General features: G+C 47.9%; 1 protein-coding gene across 2 annotated transcripts in view; it reads right to left on the bottom strand.

The window, feature by feature from the left end:
• Nucleotides 1–620: 620 nt before the first annotated feature.
• The window catches only part of fam13a (family with sequence similarity 13 member A), a 229745-nt gene continuing 210277 nt past the window's right edge, over nucleotides 621–20088 (bottom strand). Inside the window, exons 18-24 of one of the 2 annotated variants that reach the window (XM_055641629.1) lie at nucleotides 19071–19303; nucleotides 16962–17045; nucleotides 15430–15525; nucleotides 13101–13184; nucleotides 8108–8304; nucleotides 5629–5730; nucleotides 621–3252 (exon numbers count right to left, since the gene is read on the bottom strand). In XM_055641629.1, coding sequence (XP_055497604.1) covers nucleotides 3129–3252; nucleotides 5629–5730; nucleotides 8108–8304; nucleotides 13101–13184; nucleotides 15430–15525; nucleotides 16962–17045; nucleotides 19071–19303 — 920 coding nt within the window. In that variant the 3' untranslated portion in view covers nucleotides 621–3128. The remainder of the gene's footprint in view (nucleotides 3253–5628; nucleotides 5731–8107; nucleotides 8305–13100; nucleotides 13185–15429; nucleotides 15526–16961; nucleotides 17046–19070; nucleotides 19304–20088) is intronic. The other variant, XM_055641636.1, reaches the window with a different exon arrangement.

Genomic DNA, 20088 nt, shown 5'->3' with positions numbered 1-20088 from the left:
CTCCGCAGGTTCCTTTTACATCTTTCCCCTTGCACCTTAAACCGATGCACACTGATTATTGATTCCCCTATCCTGGGCAAAAGACTCTGTGCATTCACCTTATCTATTCCCCTTATGATTTTATAGACCTCTATAAGATCACCCCTTAGCCTCCTGCGCTCCAAGGAATGGTCCGACAGTCCTCTTTCTACCAATTCAATAAAGACGCAGATGGATTTTTCCACGGGTAAGCAAAACCAGAAAGAGAAACTTCATCCAGATGTGCCAGAGATTTTTGCACAATTTATTACTTTTAGGGATTTGTTAGATTGTAACCCCAGCCCTGTGTTGACACTGTCTGAACCATCCCAGCTCATCACACAAAGCTACAATATCAATAGGTCGAAAGCAGCAGGCATTTTTGGATGTAACTGGGCTTCCGATGAGGAATTAGATGGCGTTCAATGAGGACAAGGCCAAGTGGAGTCAGAGGATGAGGTTAAAAGGATCTGCAGGTACAATCTCTCTGACTGCAGCACTTTCATTATGTTAGTAACGTCTTAGTAAACCTGGGATAATGAGTATTAATGTGTGTTCATGTGTAAGCTCATAAGTCAGAGGAGCAGAATTAGGCTGTTCAGTTTAGTTTAGTTTTGTTTATTGTCACGTGTACCGAGGTACAGTGAAAAGCTTTTGTTGCGATTGGCCCATCGTGTCTACTCTGCCATGGCTGATCCATCTTTCCCTCTCAACCGCATTCTCCTGCCTTCTCCCTGTAACCTATGATGCCATTACTAACCAAGAAGCTGTCAGTCTCCACCCAATGACTTGACCGCCACAGCCACATCTGTGGCGATGAATTCCAAGGAATCTCCACTCTCTGGCTGAAGAAATTCTTCCTCATCTCCCTTCTGAAGGTACATTGTAAAAGCAACAACTTTCAGTTACATGACACAACTAACATCTGAAAACCTGCTAAGATGTTTACGCACAAACGTATATTGTGATCACCGCTTGAATGGGTAGGTTAATGTGTGATTGGGTGGAGTGGGGTGTGACACAATGTCAATTATATGGGGATTTATTAACATTTAGGATCAAGGGCATTGCTGCTGCATCTTGGTCCTTTTGGCAAGGAAAGGCTGAGCTGACCCCTTTCCTCAATCCCTGTGAACAGAGTACTGATTCAACACATTAGTGTTTGAACATGCAACAATGCAGTAGAGGAACATAATGTTTGTACCGAATACGATGCCAAGATAAACTAATCTCTTCTTCCTGTACATGATCCATATCCCTCCATTTCCTGCATATCCACGTGCCCATCTAAAAGCCTCTTAAATGTTACTATCGAATCTGCCTCCAATACCAACACCAACCCCGACAGCACATTCTAGGCACCCACAACCCTTGTGCACAAACCTAGCCCAAATATCTCCTTTCCTTTGCCCATCTTACCTTAAAGCTATGACCTCCAGTCTTTGACATTTCTGCCCTGGGGAAAAGATTTGGTTTCACTCACCTTCCTACAACTACCCTGTTAAACTTTATATTCTCAGGCTGGGGCTTCCTGGTATTCTCCTTGGTCTTTCCATCTGCCCAGGTTGGTTGCTAGTGTCCTGGGATGGAAGTCAATATCGTCTATTATCCTTGGCAAAAGCCAAAGTGACTAAGTGTGGCACTCTGCGCCTCCAATTCAGTGATCACGATCAAATCCCTACCTCCTCGTGTAGTGGATGTGACGTTACAAACACAGAATGTATACATTACAAAAAGCAGAATCACTGGAGACGATGGATACAGGTCACCTAAATGATACTGTTCACCAAGAACCATGCTCTCCTTCACTCTTCACCCTCGAAAAAGTAAATAGTCAGCTCTTGTTAGGCAATGTTATGCAACATTAGCTGCCCTCTTTGCAAAGCTGTGGTTACTGATAAGTGTGGAAGGTGGACAGCTTCCAGCGGTAACATAGGGAGGAGGCGAGGCACCTCGTGGTTAGAAAGGCTGATGTTCATGAGACATGGACATGTCTTTACCTATCCTTTGGAAGGATTAGTGTGTTAGTAAAATATCACCCAGAGCTGTGGCTATGGTCTCAAAAATTAGTTTTGCCCCAAACCAAGCATATTTAGACAGAAACTCCAATAATGCTGAGAAAAATGTTATACTTTCAGATGAATCAGCAATGAGGTGGATTTTCCACTGTGCAGGTAAAGGGTTATAAAGCTAGATCACACAATTATTCCTGCTTTCGCCAGCAAACTGCAGCTAAAAGGTGGGCTGATAACATAAAGCCCTCGACCTTCAAAATGTATCATTCTCTTGAAAATCTGCATCTCCTGTCTCCACCCAAACCCTGGCGTTTCGTTCTAATAATTCGACAAGTTTACAAGATCAGTCGGCATCTAAAGAGCACGCAACTCTGCTGCCGTTTTCTTCTAACAATAAAAAGTCGCACACACAAATCGAGACGCGGTCTACTATTCATTCCATCGATTGTCTTTTTGGTAAGTATTATTAAAACATCCCGCAGAGCAAGAAAAAAAAAGTCCCCGTTTAATGGAGATGTTTTTAAATGCTGCCGATAAATTCGGTACAATAATAATCTCTTGAGAGTCGTTCAGTTCCTGCAGTTGCATGTAATTCTTTCATGCTTTTAAAGTTGGGTTGTGACCCAGCCTCCTGGGTTCCTGTGTCAGGCTTCACCCAGGCCACGCCCAATCCGAGTGGCCAACCGGATGACCTTTCTTGACCTCCAAGCGCAGGCACAGTCCACAGTGATCAGGTGGAGGTCGGAATTCATTCTGGGATCACAGAGTTGCAATGGAGAAGGCAATCACTGGTTGGGGAGGGTGGGGGGGGAGGGATTGTCTTTTTTTCCTTCACCCCCCCCTCGCCATCTCTTCCCCACCATCACTCCAAGAGGGATGAAGTTGAGATGGGTTCCTTCAGAAAAAAAAGCCCTCCTTCGAAGCACAGGTGGTGGTTGTGTGGCAGTTCCTCCTGTGTGGCTATCTTGCCGTCTCTGGTCATCTGCCTCTGGAGAAACCCAGGGAGAATCCAGCACATCACCTCCTCATCCCGGTAGGACCTTCCGCTAAGTGATGACAGAGGCAATGAAGAATTGCCCTGGTGTCCTTGCACGTTCATATGACCTTTGAGGGGTCTTGCTTGCTGATGAGCACCTCCAGTAGCCTCAGTTTGGCCTTGACGTGCTTGTATTCACCATATTCCTCGGCCATGGGGGTTCGATCCTCCTTCTGCACACTTCTACCCAAAACAAAAGAGTATTGTCAGCGCACAGGTATTGAATTTTACATTTTGTAATTCTAGCTATCCCCATCTCTTCCATTTTCATGCTAAAGGCAAAAAAATATGTACATTTGTACATTGCCCTTCACACTCGCACTCACGGGGACTTTGTGGCCATTGTTCTGAAAGCAAATTAGTCATGGTATGTGTAACAGGCCATTCAGCCCGCCATGTCCACACTAACCCATCTGTATTAATCCTATCCTCCAGTCATTGTTTAGTAGCCTTCTATGGCTAATGTTTTAGACTTTAGTCTTTTTGTTAGACTCTAGAGATACAGTGAGCAAACATGCTCTTCGGCTCACTGAGTCGCACCAACTTGTGATCATCCCCTACACTATCCTATCCTATACACTAGGGACAGTTTTAAAATGTCATCCTATACACCAGGGACAGTTTTACAATTTTTACCGAAACCAATTAACCTACAAACTGGTGCGTCTTTGGAACGTGGGAGGAAACCGCAGCACCCGGAGAAAACCCACGCGGTCACAGGGAGAACGTACAAACTTTGTGCAGACAGCACCCGTGGTCAGGATCGTACCCAGGTTTCTGGCGCTGTAAGGCAGTAACTCTATCACTGCACCACCATGTGAATCGATTCAAATGTAGATCTAGACATTTCCTAAATGGCGTTGGTGTCTCCACTTCCACCATTCGCAGGCAGTGCATTCCACATACCATTCACCGCTAAAAAAAGCCCCCTTCACATCGTCCCTAAATCTCTTTATTCTGAATCTATATCCTCTCGTTTCAACTAGTTTTGATAGGGAAATGTTCCTGCAGTCTATCTTCCCGATGCCGCTCATAATTTTATATCACTCAATCATGTTCCTTCTCAACCTACTCCAGGAAAATCACACCCAACCTCTCCAGTCTCGACACAAAAAGTGTTTAAAAAAAAAAAGATACAGCGTGGAAACAGGTCCTACGGCCCACCAGGTCCCGCCAACCAGCAATCACCCGTACACTAATTCTATCCCACACTAGGCGTAATTTACAGAGGACAATTAACCGACAAATCTGCACGTTTTTGGAATGTGGGAGGAAACTGGAGCACCCGGAGCAAACCCACGCGGTCACAGGGAGAACGTACAAACTCTGTACAGACAGCACCCGTAGTCAAGATCAAACCCGGGTCTCTGGCGCTGTAAGGCAGCAGCTCTACCACTGCGTCACTGTACCGCCTGCAGCTAATTCAAACAAAACAAACTCACACCAGCAGCACTGAGGTGGGTTGGAGTTGATCAGGCAAGTGCAATACTGGGTGATCTCATACACCCCTGCCATTACATGCCACACTTGCATCTGACAACATCTAAGATGCCCCAGAGACCTAATACATTTATTGTTTCTGTTGCACCAAATCTGGAGAACTCCCACGTACTCATTAAGCATTCTGTTCAATGAACATAAATTCATCCACATTGTTTTGGTCTTAGTCTATTTCTGAAACACAGAAATGAATGGCGCCTAAAATTCATATCTGAACATTTAGTTGTGGTCTGATCCGAGAAAAAAAGATTTGAACCATCTTTAACCGGGCTCGTCTTGCAATAAACTTTGCACCGTTTAACCTTTATCTGTAATCTGTGGGTGGCTCGATTGCAATCATGTATTATCTTTTCTTTGACTGAACAAAAGCAACAAAAGCTTTTCACTGAACCTTGTGACAATAATAAACTAAACTAAACTGAAAGGTTAAAGGTAGATAAAAATGCTGGAAAGACAGTGCAGCAGCATCTATGGAGCGAAGGAATAGGTGACGTTTCGGGTCGAGACCCTTCTTCAGACTCAAGTTTACCAGAATGCTGACTGGATTAGATGGTTTCAGCTACAGGGAGAGAGTAGAAAGTCTCGGATTGTTTTCTCTGGAACGTCGGAGGCTCAGGGGAGACGAGAGAAGTGTATAAAATTAGGAGAGGCATAGAGAGGGTGGTCAGATCCTTTTTCCCCACCAAGGTGGAAATGTTCAAAACGAGAGGGCATATCTGTAAGGGGAAGGTGAGAGGGGAAAGTTTAATGGACATGTGCAAGGCAAGTATTTTGCACAGAGAGTGGTGGGGACCTGGAACACATTGCCAGGGATGGTGGTGAAGGCAGGTACAATAGTGGTGTTTAAGAGGCTTTTGGGCAGGCACGCAAAAGTGCAGGGAATTGAGGGATATGGATCATGAACAGGCAGATAAGATCAGTTTAACTTGGCATCATGTTCGGCACAAAAAACATTGTGGGCGGAAGGGGCCTTCCTGTGCTATGATGTATGTTTTAACAATCAACTGCTATCCAGTAAATTTCATTCGCCTAAAGGTTTCGAGTGAAAAGTTAGCCAACCTTCCGTTTTCCTGAAAGAAAGTGTCTTCGAAGTCCCTCAGGGTTTTGCGAAGCCGCTTTTTGTCAGCTCTCGCCTCTTGCAACTGCTCCAGGAGTTCAGGCCTGAAAAAAAAAAAACAGGTTGAAATGTCAGTCCAGAAACGCTGCGTTTGCGTTGAAAGGGCTGCAACTTTACCACAGGGAGACGCAATTGGAAAATCAGCTGAGAATTTTGTGCTCAAATCTCTGGAGGGCTCTCCGACTTGGGGTAAACAATGTCAAAGAGAGTTCAGAAAGTAGAGAACAGGTGCGGGAGCTTGAGTCGTGTGCTCGACTCAGAGTGCAACCAAAGCCCCGCAGTCAGTGCTATCTCAGCGGAAGATAAGGGTGGATTTGACAAGAAATGGCAGCTGGAATAATGATCGCAAAGCCACTGACTATCCATTGATGGCGTTTAGTTTGCCATCATTCAATGGCGTTTTAAAAATATCTCAGAGAATACCTCGGAAAGCTTTAGCAATTAAAGTTCTCCCGGAAAGAAGCTCCACGTTTTCTCTTTTTTGTTTAATTAGGGAATACTTCCAGCATGAACAGAACGGGTGGTGGGTGTATGGAACAAGCTGCCGGAGGAGGTAGTTGACGCAGGTACCATAATAACCATATAACAATTGCAGCACGGAAACAGGCCATCTCGGCCCTACAAGTCCGTGCCGAACAAATGTTTTTCCCCTTAGTCCCACCTGCCTGCACTCATACCATAACCCTCCATTCCCTTCTCATCCATATGCCTATCCAATTTATTTTTAAATGATACCAATGAACCTGCCTCCACCACTTCCACTGGGAGCTCATTCCACACCGCTACCACTCTCTGCGTAAAGAAGATCCCCCTCATATTACCCCTAAACTTCTGTCCCTTAATTCTGAAGTCATGTCCTCTTGTTTGAATCTTCCCTATTCTCAAAGTGAAAAGCTTGTCTATTCTCAAAGGGAAAAGGTACCATCATTACATTTAAAAAACATTTGGACAGGTCCATGGATAGGGTGGGGTTTGAGGGATATGTGCCGAATGTGTGCGTGTGGGGCTAGTGCAGATGGGGCACGTTGGTCAGCGTGGGCAGGTTGGGCCGAGAAGCCTGTTTCCATGCTGTCTGACTATGATTCCTCTGCAAGCACGTGGTCCGTACCCCCCCCACTATCTGCATGGTCATGTGTCTATCTAAAAGCCTCTTAAATGCCACTACCATATTTGCCTCCATCAGCCCCCCACTTGTGTAAAATCTTGTAGAGGGTACTGGTTGCCTGGAACGTGCTGCCAAGGGTAGTGGTAGAAGCAGAGACGAATGTGGCGATTAGGAGACTTTTAGATCGGAACATGGGTTGGCACATCTCCTCTAAACTCTGTCCCTCTCACATTAGAGTCATACAGTGTGGAAACAGGCCCTTTGGCCCACTTGCCCACACCGACCAGCATGCCACATCTACACTAGTCCTACCTGCCTGTATTTGGCCCATATCCCTCTAAACCTAGCCTATCCATGTACCTGTCTAAATATTTCTTAAACATTGTGATAGTATATGCCTCCACAACCTCCTCTGGCAGCTCGTTCCATACATCCAGCACCCGCTTTGTGCGAAAAGGTTACCCCTGAGGTTCCCATTACATCCCCCTCCCCTGCCCCCCGACCTTAAACCTATGTCCACTGGTTCTCAATTCCCCAGCTCTGGGTGAAAGACTCTCATGATTTTGTACACCTCTATAACATCACCCCACATCCTCCTGCGCTCGAAGGAATAAAGCCCTGGCCTGCTCAATCTCTCTCTTATAGCTCTGGACCGCGAATCCTGGCAACATCTTGGTACATCCTCCCCGAACCCTTTCCAGCTTGACAACATCTTTCCTATAACATGGTGCCGAACACTGAACACAATATTTTAAATGTAGCCTCACCAATGTCTTGTACAACTCCCAACTTCTATACACCCAACCTCTATACTTGCCTCAAAGCAATGCCCCCTAGTCTTTGACATTTCCACCATGGGGAAAAAGGTTCTGACTGTCTACCCTATCGATGCTGCGGAGGCCAGAACCAGGGGCCACAGTTTAAGAATAAGAGGTAAGCCATTTAGAACGGAGTTGAGGAAACACTTTTTCACACAGAGAGTTGTGAGTCTGTGGAATTCTCTGCCTCAGAGGGCGGTGGAGGCAGGTTCTCTGGATACTTTCAAGAGAGAGCTAGATAGGGCTTCAAGATTGCGTAGTCAGGCGATATGGGGAAAAGGCAGGAACGGGGTACTGATTGTGGATGATCAGCCATGATCACATTGAATGGCGGTGCTGGCTCGAAAGGCCCAAAGGCCTACTCCTGCACCCATTGTCTATTGTCTATAACTTTATGTACGTCTATCGGGTCTCCCCTCAGCCTCTGGCGTTCCAGAGAAAATGATCCAACACTCCGTGTAGGTCACCCACCCCCCCGATCCATGTTGTTGTACTCACATGGAGGCAGAGTGCAGGTTTGAGAGCCGTAGGTCGAGGCTGCATCGAGTCGGTGCCTTCTCGTCCACCGGTGACGTGAAGCCATCCGCGCTGTCGTCCAGCTGGTCCAGGAAGCTGCGGATGGTGAAGCCCGGCTTTGCCGTCACCGTGAAGTCCATTTTGGGGTTGCTGTCGCCTTCGGTGCCGTCTTCCTCCTCCTGAATGGCAGAAGCACATCGCCGCAAGGTTAGCACAGCAAGGAAGCGCGCCCCACCGGGGTCCGTGGGACATTGCGTCTTTAGCAAAACCGCGAGCTCCCCTACAGACCTTCACTGCTGTATGTCACCCACGCTCCTGGGCAGTGAGTGCCAGCTGGGCTCAAGGGACCGAGACCAAAGGCAGAAACTGGGCCCAAGTGAATGCAGAGAAGATGGCTGGATAATTGCACATACCTTACCATCCTATCTACCTGTGACATCCTGGGATATTAAGCTGCCAGTCCTATCCCTCTCTTAGCCAGGTTTCTGTAATGGCTAAAGCATCAATATCGCACATACCTATCCATGCTAGGGTGGTCAAAAACACTTTCAGTACATTGGCCTTTATCAGTCAGTGTATTGAGCATAGGAGTTGGGATGTCACGTTACAGTTGCACGAGACATTGGTCACAGTACAACAGTACCCTTGCTAGAGGTAGAAAAAAATGCTGGAGTAACTCAGCGGGTGAGGCAGCATCTATGGAGCGAAGGAAATAGGCAACGTTTCGGGTAAAGGAAAGGATGTCATAAAAAGTGCAGAGATTTATGAGGATCTTGCTGGGACTCGAGGGCTTAAGCTACAGGGAGAGTCGGGCAATCTGGGACTTTATTCCTTGGAGTGCAGGAGGCTAAGGAGTGATCTTATAGAGATGTATAATATCATGAGGGGAATTAATAAGATGAATGCACAGACTCATTTACCCAGGGTAGGGGAATCAAGAACCAGTCAACATAGGATTACGGTGAGAAGGGAAAGATTTAATAGGAACCAGAGGGGCAACTTTTTCACTCGGAGAGTGGTGGGTATTTGGAGCGCACTGTCAAAGGAGGTAGTAGAGGCAGGTACAATAACAATGTTTAAAAGACAGTTGAATAGGTAAATGGATAGGAAAGGTTTAGAGGATAAGGCCTATATGCGGGCAAATAGAACTACTCAGGTGGGGAATCTTGGAATAGGCGAGTTGGGCTAAAGGGCCTGGCACCATGACAAAGGTCTTCCATGACCCACGACAGTGACAGGGACAAGGCCAGTGAGGTGAAGAGTGCTCTGAAAGAGAAACCCCGTGAAGCAGAAGAATACAACACAAAAAAACCCCACCAGGGGAAGGGGGTTAATGCTATGTGGGATGACTGGCAGGATCGGTGAGGTTACAATGGTACTCTTGCCTGAGATGAGCAGAAGTCAATCAACCCCTCAAACCTCAACAACACGGCTATTCCCGTGCCGATCCACTTTCCCACTGGGTTCCCACATTCCCCCGATTTGTTCAGCGTTCAAAAATGTTCAATCCACCTGTCTCCAAACCTCCAATCCTCTTTGAGATATTCCAAACACTCACAATGTAAGGACAATTCTTTACGTCTTGGCTCCAACAGACTCAAAGCAACAAAGTACACATTGACAACCTTGCCATGGGACACGCCAAGAGTGTCGGCACCCACTGTAATGCTCACTCTATTTAACTTGGTTACATTTTGTTCAAGCATTGTCCAAGGGTAGACTCGGCGACCGGTTCACCGAACACGTGTGCTCGGCCTAACTTGCGAACACTAATGCCCCTGTCCCACTTAGGAAACCTGAACGGAAATCTCTGGCGACGTTGCGCCCCACCCAAGGTTTCCGTGCGGTTCCTGGAGGTTTTTGTCAATCTCCCTGCCTGCTTCCACCGACAACCTCCGACACCTGCAACCTCCGGCAACCACCTGCAACTTCCGGGAACCGCACGAAAACCTTGGGTGGGGTGCAAAGTCTCCAGAGGTTTCCGTTCAGGTTTCCTAAGTGGGACAGGGGCATAAGGCTTACAGGATCTCCCAGTCGTTAACCATTTTAATTCCCATTCCCATACGGGCCTGTCTCCTCCATTGCCAGAATGAGGCCACCGCAAATTGGAGGAAGAGCACCTCATAGTCCGCTTGGGTAGCTTACAACCCACTGGTGTGACCATTGAACTCTCCAATTTTAGGTAACTTCCCTCCTCAATCCCCGCCCCCTCCTTTCTCCCCTCTCCCCAGTGCCGCACATGGACTCACACCTAGTTGCCAGTTTTGGGTTGAGATCCGGAAAGAGACAGAGATCAGGACAGAGCGTGCCAGGTAATAGGTGAACACAGGTGATGGGTGGGGGGGGGGGGGGGGGGGGGAAATCGCTATTCTGTCCCGAAACACCACCTATGCATGTTCTCCAGAGAGATTAGTACGGGTATCAGGGTTTGTGGGGAAAAGGCAGGAGAATGGAGTTGAGAGGGAAAGATACATCAACCACGATTGAATTGAGGAGTAGATTTGATGGGCCAAATGGTCTAATTCTGTTCCTAGAACTTATGAACTAGATGCTGCCTGAGCCGCAGAGTTACTCCAGCACTTTGTGTCTTTTGACAGTGCTCCACGTGCGGCCTCGCCAACGTTAAGAACTAACATGGGGCTAGAGCAGTGATCTCCAGACAGTTGTTGTGATGCCCGCAGATCAGCTTTGTAGACTGTCGATAACCACGGCAAACGTTCCCTGGCCAATTGCACACCATGCAGGTGTTATCACTGCATGCACAGAGTCATGCAACCAACACTCGTGCACAGGTGACTCAAACATTAATGATATACCCCACCCCCCCCACCAAAAATTACTAATTGATTAGGCTCTTGGAATATGAACAATCTCCAATATCAAGGTTGGAATAATGCCGCAAAATCAAAAATTAACAATCAGTGCAGTTCTTACACAGCGACAAAAATCAGAAGCTAACAAGGCCACTTTACACCTACCTGTGTGCAAATTGGTTGAATTGTCAGATGCCACAGACTTCTCCACTGCATTTCATTTGTAACATCTATTAATGCATGGTAAAACCAGCCAGAAGTCGGGCGATAATCGCGCCCCAAGTTTCCACCAAAGCAAACATGGTTCAGATCCCTACTACAGTATATGGAGCCGGTGGTGGATTAAGGGGGATTTCTATGGGTCTGCATCACCTTGTGTGACATTGGGATTTGGGTCATGATCTTCTACGGCCCAACATCAGCTGAACATAGAACAGAGCATAGAACAGTTTAGCACAAGAACAGGCTCTTGGGCCTACAATGACGATGCCAAGACTGTTTCCTATCTACCTAACTGGAGTCCATGGCTCTCTGCACTGTCTGCTTAGAGTTCAAGGCTTAATAGTGATTATCCCATAAATATTTCCTTTGGTTAGATTAAAATGTTGATATATGTTATGGCTTTGAATGGGCTCTTATCACTCTGAACATCAGACACACCGAGACATCTTAGCACAGCCCGGATGGCGCCAAATCTGGCAACTCAGAAAATAATTTCACCGTGCTTTGCACACATGACAATAAAGCACCATGGAACCATGACTCGCGAGTGGAAGCATCTTCTGACTGGGAAGAAGGGTAAATACTGGCTGCACAAATATAGCAATAGATCGGGTGGATCATTCAGGACCTTTTTTCCTCAGGGTGCAAATGTCAAGGACTAGAGGGCATAGGTTAAGGTCAGAGGGGGTAAGTTTAAAGGAGATGTTTGGGGTGAGGTTTTTTTTTTTTTACAGAGAGTGGCGGGTTACTGGAATGCAATGCCTAGGTTTAATGACCCACGGTTTCTCCATTTGTTCTCCAAAGGCTCTGATGTTTAATCAATGTGTTGAATTATTCTTCTCCAAGTAAGAAAAATTTTGTGCTATGAAATAAAAAATCTTTTGAAATATGCTGTGGAGCGCTAGAGAATGGCGGCACAGTGGTGCAGTTGGTCCAGCTGCCCCTTCACAGCGCCAGAGACCCGGGTTCAATCCTGACCTCGGCTGCTGCCTGTGTGGAGTTTGCACATTGTCCCTGTGACTGTGTTGGGGGTTTCCTCCGGGTGCTCTGGCTTCCACCCGCATCGCAAGGGCATGCATTTTAGTAGGTTAATTGACTTCTGTAAAATTGTCACTAATGTGTAGCGAGTGGATGGGAAAGTGGGATAACCATAGAACTTGTGTGAAAAGGTGATCGATGGTCGGCGTGGACACTGGTGTGCCATGCTGTATGACTAAGGTAGTGATGTGTGGCCAAACATGAGAATCAACGATGCTCCATTTCATGAAATGTATGTCACTGGTGCATTGAAATGCCCTATTAGTCCTGTAGTGCCTGGATGATCTCACCTTAGGACTGGTCTCCTGTTTTGGCCAACAGCACTTGTAGCCAGGTCACTGTCCATGAGCAAGTATTGATATTAATTGAAAGAACCAAAGGTTTAGACATATGCCAGCAATACCAGCTTGACATCATTCAGGCTAGTATTATGAATCGTGCCAATTATTATGAAAACATAAATGCCTAGAAATTTATTGGCAGTCCTCGAGCCAAATATGCTTCAATGGAACCAATATCTCAAGCAGAATATACTGCTGTAATGACGTGCGTTTAGCATGACCACCAGAGATAAGTTTCTAGGCATAAGGATGGCGAGGGAATTGGCGCTTGTTGGAGCTAACAACCTTTTCCGTCTAATTTTAGTCGAAACCATCCTTTAACGAAACGCCAAATCAACATGATTTCATGCCTGCACTTTGATTAGGGTGTCATTAAGAAGCCATCACAAAATCAGATCAGGTTAGAGCCTGCTTGTTGCTATTAATGATTCTCGGGATTTACTGGCAGGCAGGACACACAATCATTCAGCGTGGTAACAATCAAGGAAATCAACAGGATTGCAACTGCACAAATCAGTGATTAGTCAGCAATCCGGGGCGGGTTGGGAGGGAGGGTTTCACCTTCAAATCCTCGAAGAAAGAAGCTGTTTCGCCCTCGATTATTGGCTGCAGCAAAGGGCTTCGCCGCTTGCTCGAAGGGGAACCCTGTGGTGGGTGTTAACAGGCAAGTTATATTTGTTCAGGCCAACAGCAGACCCCCTAGCGTCCCGTCCCCCACTGCAGCTTGCTTATCACAGGGTGACCGGCTGAATGCACGGTGTGTAGTGCGGACGGGGCAGTCTCGGGAGAGACGGGAAGCTTCTACCTCTGAGACCTCACCGGGACTGCCTCATGGTAGAGAGGAGGAAAGTGGCACAGACGGAGGATGAAGGAGTGAATAGTGATGCAGCTGCAGTCCCACAGCTCCGGTGACTGACCCTGGATTAATCCTGACCCCCGGTGCTGCATGTGGGGAGTTTGCACGTTCTCCATGCGATGGTGTGGTTCTCCCCCTGGGTGCTCCAGTCTCCTATCGCAACCCAAAGCTGTCTGGGGTTGGCAGATTAATTGACAACTAGTGTAATGGTGAGTGGCAAGATCAGGAGAGAGTTACACAAAGTTGATGAGAATGTGGGCAGAATAAACTATTCAGACAGAAAAGGTAGTAGGGCCATGGGATTGTGAGCCAGTATAAGCTCGATGGGCCGAGTGGTTCCCTTCTATATCATAAAGAAACAAGGCAATATGGAAATAACTAAAGCAAACATCAGGGACACCACGGAAGGGTAGGGAATAAATGTATCTTTAGCCACATGGTGGCTCAGCGGTAGAGTTGTTGCCTCACAGCATCAGAGACCTGGGTTCAATCCTGACTACGAGTGCTGTCTGTGCAGAGTTTGTACATTCTCCCCGTGACTGCATGGGATTTTTTCCGGGTGCTCCGGTTTCCTCCCACACTCCAAAGACATACAGGCTTGTAGGTTAATTGGTTTTGGTAATAATTGTAAATTGGTCCACGTGTGTAGGATGGTGTCGGTGTACGGGGATCACTGGTCGGCACGGACTCCTTGGGTCCAAGGGCCTATTTCTGTGCTGCATCTCTAACCTAAACACTACACATGTTTGAGAGTATTGTCTGCCTCTACACATTCAATTCACTTGGCATCTGAACGTTTAACGTTGGCAATAAAGGCCAATGTTGTCCCTTAAATGGCAGAAGAGACAATGGTATAGGGCACCAGGGAGAGTAACCGCAGAGTAAAGCAACAGACAGCAGATCTGGGGAAGAGTGCAGGGAGGCAGCAATACCACAATTGTGCGCAGGCTGTGTATTGGGTTTTAAACTATTCCGTCTCCAACATCATCCAGTTCTGCTGCAAGCTTATCAACCAGTTTTTCTCTCCACAGAAGCTGCCCGGCATCCTGTACATTTTGCCAGCATTTTATGTTTTGTTTCAGAGTTCCAGTGCTTGGCAGGGAGGTAGTACAGCAGTAGAGTTGCTGCCTTACAGCGACAGCGAGCCAAGTTCAATTCTGACTATGTGTGCTGTCTATGGAATGTGTACGCTCTCCCTGTGATCTAGTGGAATTTCTACGGGTGCTCCGGGATTTCTTCGGTGCTCCAAAGGCGTACAGGTTTGCAGGCTAATTGGCTTTGGTCAAAAAGAAAAAAGTGAATTATCCCTTGTGTGTAGGATAATACTAGCGTACAGGGTGGCCACTGGTCAGCGTGGACTTGGTGGGCCGAAGGGCCTGTTTCCGCGCTGTATCTCTGAAGTCTAAATCAAAACATCTGCCTCAGAATACGTTACACCCAAAACACAGTGACTGTGTCAAAACTAATTGGTAAAACCTGTTAGATCATCAAACTACAGTCTTGAGTTTATTTCGTAGTTGCAGTTTCAATTAAAATAAAAACACAAACAGGCTCCTAAACACATTGTGTAGGAAGGAACTGCTGATTTGTACCGAAGATGGACAAAATGCTGAAGTAACTCAGCGGGTCAGGCAGCATCTCTGGAGAAAAGGAATATGTGACATTTCAGATCGGAACCTTTCTTCAGACTGAAAGATAGAGGTGGAGGTGGGGTCAAAACTGGAGGCGAGAAAAGGCCAGAACAAATCAGGGCCAGCAACAAGGTGACCTCAGGATAACCTTTTCTTCAGAGTTGCTGCCTGACCCGCTGTGTTACTCCAGCATTTTCTGTCTACTCCTAGACTCATTGGCATGGACAAGGACTCCACTGTAGTCAACTCCTGAGGCCAGGCCCCACACCTGCTGTCCCTTCCCCTCGCCCAGCAAGATGCCGGGGGCTTTAGCCTCAAGGTTAGGCCCCCATCCACTGGTCCGGGACCAATCTCCGTACCCGCCACCCGTGCCAAGTCCCGCTACACTCACGCGCTTACTTACAATCACGGGGATGGTGCTTGCCCGCGACAGAATCTGCTTCACCAGTCGGTATCGGTCGTAAAGCGGCATCATTATCTGTCTCTCCGCCTTTGTCACCTGCAAATAAATTGGGATGTCAGCTTTCTGCTCCAAGAGCACCGCCACTCCTCAAGGCCCACATCTTAAATCTGGGCTCGACATCCGGGGCTTAACAACCTCCACGGATGCACCGTAGAAAGCTTCCCCTCGGGTTGCTTCGCAGCATGGTTTGCCAGCAGGTCTGCCCAAGGCAGCAAGGGTTTGCAGGGAGTTCTGCATGTTGCTTAGTCTATCACACAAACCAGCCTCCCCACCCCCATTAAACCACAACTCAGGAAAGCAGCCAGGATAGAGCAGACCATGCACACCCTGGTCATTCCCTCTCCTCCCCTCTCCTTCAAGGCAGACAATACAAAAGCCTGACAGCACGAACCACTAGATTCAGGAACAGCATCGTCCCAGCTGTAATCAGACCACTGAACGGTGCTCTCATAAGCTAAGGGTGTATTCCCGACTTCCCAACCTACTTCATTGTGATCCTTGCACTTTTTTTTAATCTGCACTTTTTCTGCAAATGTAACAGCATGGTGGTGCAGCGGTAGAGTTGCTACCTTACAGCGCCAGAGATCCGGGTTTGATCCTAACTACGGGTGCCATCTGTATGGAGTTTGTACCTTCTCCCAGTGACCGCATGTGCTTTCTCCGGGTGCTCCGGTTTTCTCCCACACTCCAAAGATCTACAAGTTTGTATGTTAATTGGCTTTGGTAAAAATTGTAAATGGTCCCTGGCGTGTAGGATAGTGCTAGTGTACAGGGATTGCTGGCCGGCCTGACTCGGTGGGCCGAAGGGCCAGTTTCCACATTGTATCTCTAAACTATAATGCTGTGACACTATATTCTGGCATTTTTCTCTTTGCACTACCAGTTGTACTTGTGTATGCCTTGATTGTATTCTTGTATGGGATGATTTGACTACATAGTACGCAAACAAGATTATTCACTATATTTTGGTACATGTTATAATAATAAATCAATACTATCTCGTGACCTTATCACCTAATTAACCACAGTTTGCCTGCAAAAGATTAAAATCAACATGCTTTTGCAACTTCCAGAATTCCAGCAAATCGGCACATCGCAATCAGAGGGGCAGCTTTTTCACACAGCAGGTGGTGGGCATATGGAATGAGCTCTGCCAGAGGAGGTAGTTGGGGCAGGAACTACAGCAACATTTAAAAGACATTTGGACAGGTACGTGGATAGAAAAGGTTTAGAGGGATATGGGTCAAACATGGGCAAGTGGGACTGGTGTTGACAGCGCACCTTGGTTGGCATAGACAAGCTGGGCCGAAGGGCCTGGTTCCATGCTATATGACTCGATTACTCTAACAATGTCAGGAAATAGTTCCAAGAAAAGACCTGGAAGGAAACGCTGAGGCCATAAGCATGGGAGTTGATTAATTGGGCCACATGGTCTATTTCCGTGCTATAAGTAACGCTTGGAAAACACTTACCGGCCTCCCGTGGATGCTCTCGTAGTACAGAAGCCCCTTCTGGAGAGCGACCTTCTCGTTACCTATCTCGTCTCGTGTCATGTCCTGTTCAGGGAGAGACGGACACCTTGGTAAATACACGGCAGCAATGCTTTACAACTACTGGTCAGCCGTTTCTATGGGAGAATGGCAGCGATGAAGACATAGGCAATTGCAGGAAGGATATGGAGGCTTTGGAGAAGGTGCAGAAGTGGTTTACCAGAATGCCGCCTGGTTTACAGGGTCTGGAGCATCGAGGCTGAGGGAAAATCCAAAAGAAGTTTACAAAGTGAAGACAGGCATGGGGGGGGGACAGTTGGGTGGGGGGGGGGGGGGGGGGGGGGGGGGGGGGGGGGGGGGGGGGGGGGGGTCAAAGACTGGAGGCATAGCTTTAAGGTGAGAGGAAGAAAGTTTAAAGGAAATTTGTGGGACAAGCTTTTTTCCCCCACGGAGACTGGTGGGTGCCTGGAAGATGTTGCCAGGTGCGGTGGTGGAGGCAGATGCGATCGTGGCATTTAAGAGGTTCTGGATAGGCACATGGATATGCAGGGAAAGGAGCGATATAAATCACCCGAAAGCAGAGATTAGTTTAACGTGGCATCATGTTTAGAATGGACATTGTTGGCTGACGGGATTGTTCCTGTGCTGTACCATTCTATGTTCTTGTATAGAAGTTGGGAGATAAGGTTACAGTTGTACAAGACATTAGTGAGGCCGCATTTGGAGTATTGTGTTCAGTTTTGGTCAACTTGTTAGAGGAAAGAGGTTCTTAATCTGGAAAGGGTGCAGAGAAGATTTACGAGGATGTTGTCAGGACTTGAGGGCTTGAGCTATAGGGAGAGGTTGAGCAGGCTAGGACTCTATTCATTAGGAGGATGTACCTTATGGTGGTGTACAAAATAGTGAGGGGAATAGATAGGGTAAATTAAGTATTTTACCCAGAGTAAGAGAATCAGTGCAGTCTTTGTGCTGTACGGTGCTACATTCTATTTAACTGGTAGACTGCCACATATTGGTGACGGGATAATGTGGGCAGCGCCAATCACGTCGCAGCGGCCTCTGCAGTCCGTCTGTCTTTTTATTATTTTTTTTGTCTCGTTTGAATGTAATTTTTATTATTATTTTTTTTTGTTTGTGTGTGGGTATGTGTGTGGGGGGGGGGGGGCGTGGGGGAAACTTTTAAAATCTATCCCCTGCACGGAGAACCCGAACCTTTTCTCAGTCGGGTCTCCGTTGTCGTTGGGGCCGAGCACCGTGGAGCGGCCTCCAGCAGGAACGACCTGGGGCTCCAGCCGCGGAGCCTGCGGACCTATTCACCATCGTAGAGCTGGCTGAGTTCGGAGCGGGTGGAACTGTGGTGGCGCGCTGCTGCGACCCGACCCCGGAGATTCAGAGGCTTACCGTGGGTCTGGTGGACAGTGACACCGGGAGCCCGCGGGTCCCTGCTGGGGCTTTCGGGGCTTCCGCAACGGCGACTTCACCCGCCCGAGTTGTGGGGTTGAAGAGTACCTGGAGCGGGGCCTTACATCACCGCCCGGCGCGGCTTGGAATGGCTGTGGGACTTTGCTAGCGCCCGCCGGGGGCTCCAACAACAAGACCCGAAGCGCGGCCTTGCATCACCCGGTGCGGCGTAAATGGCCGCGGGACAATTACCATCACCTGCCGGGAGCTTTGACTCTGACATCGGGAGGGGAATGGGGAGTGCAGGGGAGAGATAAGTCTTTGCCTTCCATCACAGCGAGGAGGAGATGCACTGTGATGGATGTTTGTGTAAATTGTGTTGTGTCTTGGTTCTTTCTTGTGTGTATGGCTGCAGAAACAACATCTTGTTTCAACCTCAATGGGGTTCAAATGACAAATAAATTGTATTGTATTGTATAAGTATTGGACAGGGTGAGGGGGATGAATTCTTAATTGATGCAGAGCTGTGGATGTTTTACGACCACCCAAGAGAGAAGTTTAATGTGTTATCTGAAGGAAAGCACCTTCCTTGGGCTGTTTTACAGGCAAGTCCGTGGAGGGAGACAGTGAACTGCAGCCTTACACTCGGAGACTGGGGCGGAGTGGAGCTGGTTACCACACAATGGTTACCTTAATATCTTCCGGCCGATTCACCTCGGCCCGCTTCTCCTGCAGCTTTTTCAGGATGGTGTCGAGCGTCGTCTCCATCGAGGGCTTCTGCACTTTCTCCGTCGCTTCCGGCTTCTTGTCCTGCTCCTTCTCGGGACCCCTCTCCAGCTGCGACCCAAAGCTCTTGGGCAAGGTGTTGCTGCGCTGTCTCGTCTGGGGGATGACGTCTTCCTCGGACACCTTCAGCTTCGTGTCTGCCACAGACGCACAATGCAAGAGAAAGAAGCAAATTGAGCAGCAAGCACAGTGGATGGCACGGTGGCACAGCTGGGAGAGCTGCAGCCTCAGTGGGTGGCACAGCTGGGAGAGCTGCTGCCTCACAGTGAGTGGCATTGCCTCGGTGGCGTGGCACAGCTGGTAGAGCTGCTGCCTCAGTGAGTGGCACAGCTGGTAGAGCTGTTGCCTCACAGTGAGTGGCATCGTTGCACAGCTGGTAGAGCTGCAGCCTCAGTGAGTGGCACAGCTGGTAGAGAGCTGCAGCTGCAGCCTCAGTGAGTGGCACAGCTGGGAGAGCTGCTGCCTCACATCGCCTCAGCCCTGGGGGGTTGATCTTGACCTCAGCTGCTGTTTATGTGGCGTTTGAACCTGTGATCAAGTGGGTTTCCTCTGGGCTCTCAGGTTTCCTTCCACATCCTAAAGACGTGCGGGTTAGTAGGTTGATTAGAACATAGAATTAATGTGAACGAGTGATTAATGGTTGACGTGGACTCGGTGACCCGAGCTGTATCTCTAAATTAACCTAAACCAATGACATGGAGAAATTAGGACAACTTTGGTCTTGGGAGAAATAATCAGCTGATTTATCTCTGTTGTAGCTCAGGGGGAGGGAAAAGGAGGGATCTCACTCAATCAAATAACACTACATGTTGGAGTCAGCATGGATTGGGAGGCCAATCATCCCATTGAGTCGATACTTGCTCAGGCAAGAGCGATCTCACCAGTCCCATTCCTTGCTATTTCCAGAGGGAAAGAGAGACGA

The sequence above is a fragment of the Leucoraja erinacea genome, chromosome 1, assembly GCF_028641065.1.
Source record: "Leucoraja erinacea ecotype New England chromosome 1, Leri_hhj_1, whole genome shotgun sequence".
Taxonomy (NCBI): domain Eukaryota; kingdom Metazoa; phylum Chordata; class Chondrichthyes; order Rajiformes; family Rajidae; genus Leucoraja; species Leucoraja erinaceus.
This window is presented reverse-complemented; position numbering and strand designations above follow the sequence as displayed.